This window comes from Cynara cardunculus (genome assembly GCF_001531365.2).
Source record: "Cynara cardunculus var. scolymus isolate 2C chromosome LG 1, CcrdV1, whole genome shotgun sequence".
Classification (NCBI taxonomy): domain Eukaryota; kingdom Viridiplantae; phylum Streptophyta; class Magnoliopsida; order Asterales; family Asteraceae; genus Cynara; species Cynara cardunculus.
The window spans coordinates 6953311-6965144 of record NC_037528.1 but is presented as its reverse complement, the minus strand read 5'-3'; the positions used below and the strand labels follow the sequence as shown (position 1 = coordinate 6965144).

The 11834-nt window shown below is 34.1% G+C and overlaps 2 protein-coding genes across 5 annotated transcripts in view; both read left to right on the top strand.

Moving 5' to 3' along the window:
* LOC112500444 (choline/ethanolaminephosphotransferase 1-like) overlaps positions 1 to 7316 on the top strand; it is a 15537-nt gene extending 8221 nt beyond the window's left edge. For all 4 annotated transcript variants that reach the window (XM_025103943.1, XM_025103962.1, XM_025103950.1 and 1 more), the window contains 15 exons: positions 426 to 501; positions 649 to 671; positions 752 to 852; positions 1831 to 1925; positions 2031 to 2099; positions 2913 to 2982; positions 3942 to 4005; positions 4088 to 4128; positions 4330 to 4414; positions 5279 to 5341; positions 5748 to 5806; positions 5945 to 5997; positions 6821 to 6893; positions 6988 to 7037; positions 7119 to 7316. In XM_025103943.1, coding sequence (XP_024959711.1) covers positions 426 to 501; positions 649 to 671; positions 752 to 852; positions 1831 to 1925; positions 2031 to 2099; positions 2913 to 2982; positions 3942 to 4005; positions 4088 to 4128; positions 4330 to 4414; positions 5279 to 5341; positions 5748 to 5806; positions 5945 to 5997; positions 6821 to 6893; positions 6988 to 7009 — 894 coding nt within the window. In that variant the 3' untranslated portion in view covers positions 7010 to 7037; positions 7119 to 7316. The remainder of the gene's footprint in view (positions 1 to 425; positions 502 to 648; positions 672 to 751; positions 853 to 1830; positions 1926 to 2030; positions 2100 to 2912; positions 2983 to 3941; positions 4006 to 4087; positions 4129 to 4329; positions 4415 to 5278; positions 5342 to 5747; positions 5807 to 5944; positions 5998 to 6820; positions 6894 to 6987; positions 7038 to 7118) is intronic.
* A 2598-nt stretch (positions 7317 to 9914) lies between these two features.
* Positions 9915 to 10654, top strand: LOC112528149 (germin-like protein subfamily 3 member 2). The gene has a single exon (XM_025139099.1). It carries the CDS (start codon positions 9915 to 9917, stop codon positions 10581 to 10583), a length of 669 nt encoding a protein of 222 aa, XP_024994867.1. The 3' UTR covers positions 10584 to 10654.
* The last annotated feature ends 1180 nt before the right edge of the window (positions 10655 to 11834 follow it).

The window sequence follows — 11834 nt, the reverse complement described above, 5'->3', positions numbered from 1 at the left end:
TATCATTAATTATAGCCGTTAGGGTTTCTTTGTACATACCCTATATATAGGGATTTTCTGTTAATGATGAAGGTATCGAGTTTTGCAAACTTTTAGTATTATGTATTTTTGAACTGAGGGAGCATTTATTAGTACCTGTCATGACGACCTGTTCTGTGCGTTTGTTCCTTTCTCTTCTTATGATCTTGACTCACTTCAAACTGGTTATGATGTGAGACCTGCTTACCTATGAACAGCCCATATGTCATGGATTTTTAGTGTTTCACTTCCACTGCTTGTAAAACTTCTTTTTTCCGGATATCTTGAGTAGCATTTTATGGAAAACTATTACTATTTCTTGATAACAAACTTCAGTTATTTAAGCTTTGCTTTTTGGTATTATTTCTTCATTGATTTACGTTCAATTTTTTCAATGTTTATACTAGACTTTTGATGCTGTTGATGGAAAACAAGCTAGACGGACAAATTCTTCTAGTCCATTAGGAGAACTTTTTGATCATGGTGATTAATGATTCTCCCTTGCCCTCCCCACTAATTGTGTCTCTCGCACTCCCTTATGCTCATTTCCTGATCGCCTTTTTTCCCCTTTCTTTGCCTTGGTTGTGTGCTAAATTATGTAAAAATTGATGGTTTTTACTGATTTTGCAGGATGTGATGCACTTGCATGTGCGGTATGTCTTGTTTGATACTTAATTCCACTTGCTTTTCCAACTGCACTGTTCGTTTTACCATTTCTTGATGCATGATTTAGTTGGAGGCCTTGGCTTTTGGGAGCACTGCCATGTGTGGAAGAAATACATTTTGGTTCTGGGTGATTTCAGCTGTTCCGTTTTACTGTGCAACTTGGGAGCAGTAAGTAGTCAGAGTAATCCTCCATTTCTGCAACTTCATTTATTTTGAATAATCCTTGCTCAAATTTCGGATAAATACATGTCTTGCCAACAATATTGTTCTTAACCCCTACATTGAGAGCTTTGTTGTGGTTGTCATCTTTCTGTCTCTTCTTAAATGGTGGGGACAGTTGTTCAGCCAAATCTTATGGATAATGTTTGAACATGCCAAGCTATTAGTTTATGGAAATTTTTGAGAACATGTGATTTTGAAACCCTTTTCCGAACTTAGCACACGATAAATCAGAAGAAGAGAGATGAAAAAACTTATGATCTAGTCAGGTCCATACCATTACTAACTTATCTCTTCCAAATGATTCTGATAAAATGAAAAGGCTGAGAGTAAATACCAGAACATGATTGTAGTCTGACCTGAGGGACCTCCGTTGAACTCTTGTTGACAAATCTTGGTGTAATTAAACAAAAACCTTTGTTTGTCCAGTGAGCAAGGGGATCTTTGCTCTTTCTTCTTGATGAAGGGAACTGGATAATTAAGTGAAGGAAACAGCAGAACATTGCTTGGGCTTGCAGTTTAGCCGTAAAAACCATGCCATTGTACTTTAATGGTTTATGCTCACTTTATGATTATCATCATGCCATTCAGTAAACAAATAATGACCTCCTATGCTTTTTATAAAAAAGTCTGTTCAATGTGAGGTCCAATCGTGGAGGATAGTAAATACACAAAGCCATGTTGCCTCTTTTTTCATGTCTTATTGGGCAAAAGGGTTATACATGTTTGGAAAAGTTCCTCAATTAGATAACATGCATTTGAACACTGCAATGTAATACTTCCTCGTGCAGTTTCCATAAAGTCTTTTCCTACTGGTTATCTTTTTCTTTTTAATATCAAATGTTACACCATATTCCTGCATTACCTATTGAGCCATGAAATACCATTGTTTCAAGAATCTGCTGAAGTATTTTTTGCATGTCGCAGCTATTTCACCAACACCCTAATCCTTCCAGCAGTAAATGGGCCTACAGAGGGTCTCATGTTGATATATACAGCACATTTCTTTACAGCTATCGTTGGTATGCCACTTCAAGGATGCAAATACTTGCTATTCATTCCTTACGACTAAATCATTGGCTTAAAATGACATTCATTACATCATAGCTGGTTACATATAATTACAGGTGCAGAGTGGTGGGTCCAGGATTTTGGGAAGTCTATCCCTCTCCTGAGTTGGGTTCCTTTTATAAATGGTAAGAAAATGCCTCTCTTATGCACACTTCTCGTACAACAGAGGAACTTTTATGCATGTTTAACTGCAGATGAATTCTAATTTCCTGGCAAACACCTATCATCTTCTCCAAAGTCTGAGATGATCATATACTTTTCCATAGGAGGTCAGCCTTTCAAAATGGGATACATCATCCACTGTGACCATGCTGCCAAGGCAGATTTGGGATCGATCCTGTGTACCATATATGCTGCTGCTATGTTTTGAATGCGCTTGTTTAATTTACCTTACAGACCTACACCAAATTGGTCTTCATAGCATACTGATATAGAATTCTCATGTTCCTTCTAGCACATGAAGTGTAGGCATGTGCCAGAAGTGACCTCATCACCTTAACCCTTTGCCATTGCTCCAAGTCTGGAAACCAATTACAATGTATGTCCACTTTGGTATAGCCCTGCCCAGCATGCCCCTGTGCTAGGCTTTGGTTCAATTCTTCCTGCTTCTTGCAAAATCCACTCATGATCTTTGATTTGCACCAGCCTGCACTCAAGTTCATCTTTCCTGAATAAAGAACTTACACAATAACATCACATTATAAAGACAATAATAACCTACAAATATGTGATATGATAAAAATATATTGCTGTGTATCAACTTTTCATCACATCACATGCTTTTGCGTTAGAAGGCAAATGGTATTTATATCTAGATTAACCTTCCAAATTATGCGTTGTTGCATTTATCATGGAGAGACCTAATGATCATTGCTGAATTTATTTAGGATTGAGATATATTTTGCTGCCTTTTGATCTGATCATATCATTGTATTCAGGAGTCACTACCTATGGAGCTGTTTTGTTGTTTATGGTACTTTTTGCTGTTATACCCACTGTCTCATTCAAGTAAGTAAATCTCTTCAGTTCATCAAAGAAGTTTCACTATTTTTTTACCTTATTGCATAATTATAATGTTTTTTGGATCTCTAAATCCATCATAAAGTAACCAATGTCTATATCAGCAATGTTTTTACCTTATGGCAAATTTTTAGCTGCTAAACAGAGTTTGTATTATAAGTTCAAGTGTCACCATGATTTTGCTTTATAGAGTTGAATTGCACTTTGTATCTTGTACATAAAATGATTTACTCAAAAAAGATATAAATATGCAAAAAAGTGGATTTGGTCAGACGCCTTTGCATTTGGTCTTTTTTTTCTCGTTCAGATGTGAAAACCCTCAACAATGTCTGACTGGTTAAGCAAGAAAAAAGCTTGAAGGTTTAAAGAATCATAGTACACATCTGAAATAAGATATGCCAACGAGTTGATTTTAATTTTTCTTGTCCATGGAGGAAGATGATGGTGGTGGTGATGGCTCTCTCATCTTGTCGTTGTTGGTGGTGGTGGCGGTCATTTTGTTATTAGAGAGAGAGAGGGAGTGGTCATAGTTTTGTTTTAGGTATTTCCTGCCAGTTTGTTTTGGTTTCTAATTTTGTTTTTGTTTGTTTTTAATTTTATAATTTGATTAAATATTTATGTTTACAAAGTGATTTTTTTTGTTAATTCAGAAGAGTAAAATGGACAAATACATGCATAAGGATAATCTTATTAGGATCACTTTTCAATCATTTTGAATTGTTCGGGCTTAAGCATCAGAAGCTGTCTTAATTTTCAGATGGATTTCAGGCTTCAACACTTCAAAAAACAAACAAGCCCTAAGTTAACCTGATACCTACACTTTTCTTGTCCACTAATATGTCCATTTCTATCCAAACTTAAGAAGACTTTTTATCCATTCAAATATTGCAGTTGTAAGTTGCTATATCACTTTCATTTAACTTGCTCTGTATTTTCCTTGCTCACAGTGTACAGAATGTTTATGAGGTTGTACAATCGAGAAAAGGAAGCATGCTAAACGCCTTGGCTATGGTAGCTATATCCTCTTGTGAACTGTACTGTTTTGTTGATCCTTAAGAGGCTTATTTGATGTTTTGTTATCTTTTCTTGCTAGCTTGTTCCATTTGGCGTGCTGTTGGGGGTAATCCTTCTCTGGTATGCAACTTCTCTTTTGTATCTACTTCCTGACCATTTACCATATTCTACTCCCTTTGCCCCCTTCCCTTTTTAGATGTCCCATGGAAATTGCCACCTATATAACCGTGGTAGTTTGAAAATTTGTGTGGAGTCGATGTTTTCATGGGATGGAGGAGTTTCTTTTTTATGTTCTCAGGCAGACTTTTATCTGTTTTTCAGGGATTGTATGTCTCCATCTAATTTAATCGTAAACTACCCACATATGGTTGTGATGGGAACTGGACTAGCATTTGGATTCCTTGTGGTAAGGTTATACGTTAATCGTAACCTGCCAAAGTGTTCTGTTATCTCTTGAATTGTATATATTTCAGTTTATTCATTGTGCCTCATGACAACTTCCATGTCATTCCTCCCTGTCTAAAGTATGTTCACGGAAATAATGGCTGGCTTTGAACTACCTTAGGCTTGAGCATTGTGGGTATTTACATTCTCCAAGTATAGTTTTACACGGCTGGTAACAATTTTTCGATTTTTAAGGAGGAAACACATCCCCATAACTTTTGATAAAAATGCATCCCCATTATTTTTTAAACTGCATGCAGGAAAACTTTGCTGTACAATGTAAAACCATTGGGATTCAGCTTTACACTCTATGCTTGTGCATGTATAGCTTTAACCAGCAGGTAGAGTGTTTGCGATATGTGTTTATACTTTGGAGTCATATTCTGCAGCAAACTCAAGCGTTTAGGTTGACGATCCTTTAGTCTAGTAGGGCCAGTTGCTATTGTTGATCATTTGGGAAAACTGCGCAATTGTGCCAATTTCACTTTCTTGATCCTGGTACCTTATAGAAGGGGGTATAATATGGAACTTGAAATTTGGCGTTTGTAGTACTCCACCCACATGGCATGTGTCACAAATCCTAGATTTATGCTTTTATGTCAAATAAATTGGTCACAGCAAGTTAAATCCATGTTCAATTGAACATTTCAATGTATTATGGAAGTAGGTAACTTATGTGGTGAGTGGTGACTTCACAAACGAAATTACTCAATGAACTAATTTTCTTCTTGATGGAGATATTGATATGAAATAAGAATTTATGAACTTTGTCCATGTTGATGTCTGAAGACTGGCTACTTCATATTGGCATTTATATCTTTGGCAGGGAAGGATGATATTGTCTCACTTGTGCGATGAACCTAAGGGATTGAAAACCAGTATGTCCATGGTATGTTATACTCAACACCCAGAAAGTCATCGCATCTATATATATATATATACACACACATGCAACTGTCGTGTCTTGTTCTTTCTATTTTACTCTTGGTGACCAGTTGACATCCTTGTTCAATATTTCAACAACTGGTGGTAAGTTGTACTCAAAACCCAGAAAATTATTGCATAATATATATACACATACATACACACACACACACACACATATATATATATATGTGCAATTGTCGTGTCTTGTTCTTTCTATCTTGCTCTTGACGACCAGTTGATATCCTTGTTCAAAATTTCAACTACCTGGGAATCTTCCACTTTGACCCTTTTTCTGTCAATAATCAGCTGAACTTTAATAGATAAGTAAATATTTGATTGTGGTTATATTTTCTGTTGTTAAATTGCAGTCTTTGTTTTATCTTCCGCTTGCAATTGCAAATACGCTCACGGCCCGGTTAAATGATGGGTATGTAGTCATCTAGCTCATAGTTTAAGTCATAATTTCCTTATCTTTTCCTGTAGAAAATCAGGAACACGAGATTTTTTCATCATTTTCCCCTGCTAGTTTGTAACTAATAGATAAGGATGTTTGAATTTGTAGCAGAACTCCGCTGGTTGATGAGAAATGGGTTCTTCTTGGTTTCTGTACATACACAGGTACGGCGATCAGCATCATGCTTTGAAATCTTCATCATTTGCACCACTTGAAATAATTCTTGAAAACGTCCATTTGCATTTTGTTTCCATGTACTTAGCTAAACAGTATTTCTTTCATGTAGTTCAAAATACTTTGTACCCCAACTAGTTTGGGATAAAAGGCAAATGACTATCCTAACCTTCCACAGCGATCATTTTAAATCGCACGTTTAACACAATCTCATCCAGTGCTTATCATCCGCTATTAACTGCATAAACAATAATGGACCAGAGGAATTTGGGGGTATTCTAGTTGGTATATAAACATCATGTTTCTTGAAGAAAATAGAAAGTGTGCATATGGTCAATGTTCTTAAACCCTGCAAAAAGTCCACTTGCCAAATACTAGTCTTCTGCAGAAAGTATAGATGGAGTGATTAACATTTCCAGCTGTTGTATTTAAGTTTTTGTTGCAAAAGCAGAACACTCTAGTTTACAAGAATGAACAGTTAGAAGGATTTTGAAAATGTAATTGCAAACAGACCATTGTTTTTGGCACGTTCTATCTGATATCATTCATCGATGTCTCTTTTGCATTTTTGTTTGAAAATGATTGTGCAATGAAAACTTCTCCATCGTTTGAAAAGTTAAATCACTCGGTTCTATGTGATGTCAGTCAACCGTGTTCTTGTGTACATTCTTCTCAGAGAATCGTACTATTTATTCTTTGTTTATATCTTACCTTGTAGTCTCGGATTAATTAATACTCTTATTTCATCATCATATGCTTGTTTTCTTTTCCGTTTGGCTTTTGTTGGCTGAAACAAGTTTCTGGTCATTGCAGCTGCACTGTATCTGCACTTTGCGACATCAGTGATTCATGAAATAACAGCAGCTCTCGGAATCTACTGTTTTAGGTAACAAAACCTCGATTAGTTGACTTGTTGTATTGGTTTTGCTTGTTGACTTTTTTGACCACTAATACTGTATTCCTGTGGTAAACATGATCAGAATTACAAAGAAAGAGGCTTGAGACGTGTTCATGTTCCATAGTAATTAAGGTATGCATGCTTTTGATCTTGATGTTTCATTTTTTAGAGGCCTACTTCTGTTACCAAACAAATCCGGGTTTCGAATTTCAGGTTTACGATGGTCTTTGCGCTACTGCTAATGATGTCTTAACACTGAGCTTGAGCTGAAGATAAGTTATGAAGATGTAACTAGACTTGACCATTATGTGCCTTGTTTGTGTATCATTTAGTTCTTAATTTTAGATTTAATTAAGCTTAAAAGATGGTTTTCTTATGATTGTCTATTGTCTTAAGGGCCGTTTACCAACACTTACCGGTTAAGTGCTTGCTTTATCATGTGAACATGGTAAGGCCAAGAATTTTACCCGATGGTAGGCGACTATAAGGACCGAGTCTTGTCCGGTAATCGAGTCCGTGAGCGCTTACTTTCGGTAAAGAGGGGTTAACCAACAATTAATTTTGATGACCGAGAATGTTAATGAGATAAGGGGAGCGACTTAACCATTCTATCATATCTTATCTAATAGATGACCAAATTAGTACAAGTTTACAACGGGTCCTGCCCTTCAAAAGCCTTAATTGGTTCTAACATAACTGTTCCCGGTTCGGATTTGTCTTCGTGAGAAAATACATTACTTGTTAAAGACCCCCCCCCCCCTTTTTTGTGTTGCGTATTAATTATATATTTATAATGTCATAATTACATGAGTATGAACGTAAAAGAAATTAATTAATTTTAATATAAATGCTTAACCTGTTACGAAACAAACCAGTTGATGGACAACTTACAAAGCATTTTACTCATCGTAATTCGTCATTAATGGTTGATGAAATTTGAATATGAATAGGGAAAATAAAATAAAATTATTAAAAATAAATAAAATGTAATTCATCCTCACGAGATATTGTAGAAACATTTAACCTGGTGTTTGAATTTAACCGCTATCAAAGTCTTTATAGTCGTGGTCATAGAGATTCACCTGTAATGGTTTTAAATCATATGAGGTTGTTTAGAGGATTAATCGTTGTACGTAAATTGACCTAAATATCCATGTCAAAAAAAAAAAAGTAAATCACTATCTATGCTATATTATAAAGCATTTCACAAAAACTATTAATAACCAATTTTTATGCGTAAAATACGGTTTATTAATGCATATTACTTAAAACTCAAGGTTACAAGTAGATTTTGCGTATATACAATTTATTAAAGCTTCATATCTGAATTCGTGTAACTAATTGCAGATAAACATAATCAAATATAGGATAAGTATCTCACTTTAAATATAAAAAATTTAAAATATAATTAAGATAATTATTGAGTTCTAACATAATATTTTATTATTATCTTTATAAAATGTTATATTATTAAACCAAAAATAAATTATTTTATTATTAAAATTATATTAAATTATAATAAAAATTGAAAATTTTTAAATAGTTGATTTGATATTAACATTGATATTCTTTTTCAAATTTATATTTTATTCAAAAATAAAATCATTATTGTTTTCTTAAAAACACATAATCTATAGTATATTATAAAACATTTGACAAAAACTCTAAAAAATCATTTTTTATGCGTAAAGTACTGTTTATTAATGTATATTACTTAAAACTCAAGATTACAAATTGTGCAGTACAACTTATTAAAGCTCCATATCTGAATTTGGGTAACTAACTGCAGATAAATATAATCAAATACAGGATAAACATCTCATTTTAAATATAATATAATTAAGATAATCATTGAGTTCTAACAGAATACTTAATTATTATATTTATAAAATGTTATATTATTAAACCAAAAATAAATTATTTCATTATTAAACTTAAAAAAATTAAGTAAAGAAATTAAATTAAAAAATGAAAACTTTTAAATAGTTGATTCGATATTAACATTAATATATTTTTTTCAAACTTTTATGATATCTTTAAATTTTTATTTTATTTTAAAAAATAAAATCGTATTATAATATCGATAGAGACGAATAATAAAATTAAACATTGAAATCGAGATGTATCTCGTTGCATTGCGCGAGTACTCTTCTAGTTACATAAAGAGAACTTTTAAATAGTTGATTTGATATTAATATATTTTTTTTCAAAATTTTATGATATCTTTAAATTTATATTTTATTTAAAAATAAAATCATTATTGTTTTATTAAAAACACATAAAATCATATTATAACATCAACAGAAATAAATAATAAAATAGAACATTAAACTCGACATATGTCTCGCTATATTACGCGAATAGTCTTTTAATTTATATTAAAATATGCAACTGAGGATCTATGGTTATTGTTAAGATATTTCGTGGACCAGAAATACTAGTAGTAGGTAATTTTTTAATAGATATTTAAATTAAATGTTTATCGATTAATTTTAAAAAATTATTTATTTACCATTTAGTAGATAAGACACTTGGAAACAAATGAAAGCATGTCATGATACATGTGGGCAGCAATGGCATTGTCTTCGCTTCACTTCTAATACAAGTCTCCTTTTCACTTTTTATACCATACACAAACAAAAACACCCATAATCACCACTCATATCTATCTCTTCTCTATTTTTACTTTTTCCAAAATTTACGATACATATATTCTATAAAAACAACATTTAAAATAAACAACCATCACATATGATATTATATAAACGATAAATTTATTTATAATTTTGATTACAACAATAATTGTTTCTTAATGAAACTATTAATAAGTAAAAAAAAAATCATGTATGCCTATAATTTATGCAGTCATATATGTTAAATTGCGACACACCAAAGAAAAAGGGATCTTGCAAAGTTGTAGTAGCAATCATAGTCAAAATCCACCAAATTACCTATAAATTTTAACCCTTCATTCATTCATTCACCACCATACCATACCATAACCATACCATGCCTATTACCATAATCCCTAAAATGATAGTTTTCTTGCTTGTTTTCCTCTTCCACTCCACCATCCACCTCCCGTCGCCGGTGTCCGCCTCCGACCCTGACCCACTTCAAGACTACTGTTTACCCTCACCGCCGCCTCACACCCATCTCCCATGCAAAAACTCCTCATCTCTCACCGTCGACGACTTCGTATTTTCCGGCATTAAACATCCCGGAAAATTCACCAACAAATTCTCCGGCGTACCCGTCTCTTCCACCGTCTTCCCAGCCCTCAACACGCTCGGAATGTCGCTTGTTAGAGCCGATTTTGAGGTCGGCGGGATCAACGTCCCTCACTATCATCCTCGAGCTACGGAGGTGGCGTATGTGATTGAAGGGAAGGTTTATTCTGGATTCGTCGATACAGGGAACAAAGTCTTTGCTAAAGTGATTGAGAAGGGGGAGGTGATGGTTTTCCCTCGAGGAGTGTTGCATTTTCAGATGAATGTAGGGAAATCGCCGGCCACCGTTATTGGGAGCTTCGACAGCCAGAACCCAGGGTCGATCAAACTTCCGGCGGCCTTGTTTGGATCGGACATCGATACGGGATTGTTGGAGAAGGCGTTCGGATTGAAACGTAAAGATCTTGGAAAGTTGAAGAAGAGATTTGGAGTTCCCAAGGAAGAATAGGTTTGAGCTTTGAGAAATATCATTCTTTACATTTTTTCTTCATAAATTAAATAAATATATAGAATGAAGAATTATATGATAGAGATATCTCAAACATTTCATATATCTAACTATCATATCAAACCAGTCACAAATCCAGAAAATTAATGGGTGGGAAAAACATGTAAAACGAGGGTCAAAATAGAAAATGTAAGCCAGTAAACAAAGGTTTTTGATTTTTTAACTGGAGGCCTCCCTGGTGCTTAAAATATATTAACCATTATCGAGAAAATGGACGGGACCGGATTTGTTCGTTAAAATTAACGGGCGGATATGGACAATGTAAAAATAAATATAGACAGGTCCGCCCAGCCCATTTATGTTTTTGTAATTAATATTTTTTTTACCATTAATTAAAATTATACTTGTATATTTTAAAATTAAATTATTAAAGTTATAGGATGGGAATTGAGACTCTTGGTTTTTCTTGAGAACCCAAAAGACTCTACATTATTTTTGTTAGCATCCTTATGTCGAAAGTCCTAATCGATCAGCTATGGATAGAGTCAGTAGTTGCTTAAAGTTTTAATTGCAATAGTGTTTTTCTTAACTTTTTGGTTTCGCATTTGTTAACTAGGAGTTACACTTTTTAGGCCCGTTAGATCATGGGCAAGCCTGGCCCATTTATAGGGCGAGCAATGGCAAGTTGTCAAGCCCGAAAAAAAGATTTTGTTACAATATTAAGCCCGTTGGACAAAAAAACAAGTTAGGCCGCAAATGATCATCTCTATAACACACTATAGCACGACATTGTAGAGCAATTTGTACTCTTTTAACCCAACCTTGACACTCCAGAGCAATATCTGCTTGTCTATCCTACGTTACAAGGTACGTAGGTTGAAAGTCAAGAGGTAGTTGTCTCATTTTCCTAGATGCAAGAATGAGGACAGAAAGAAGCAAACAAGCAAAGAAAAGAAAGAAGAAAGAGTGCTTTAGGGCTATTACAGTTCCGCATTGGTTAGACTATAACAGTTTTTCTTCAATAAATGTTGAAACTCTCTTCTCTTCTTTAAAGCTCTTAAAAAATAATTTGACATAATTCCACAATTAGTTTTTTTTTGTTAAGAAAAGGAGTGTATCTTGGACGAGGCAAATTTTCACAAGTAATTGATTTTGTTGTGGATGAAGCGTTGTGACATGAAGTTGGGAGGATTTGGTTTGCAGTTCAATAGAAATTTAAACCGTAGGTCGGTATTGAGAACTCGAGACACG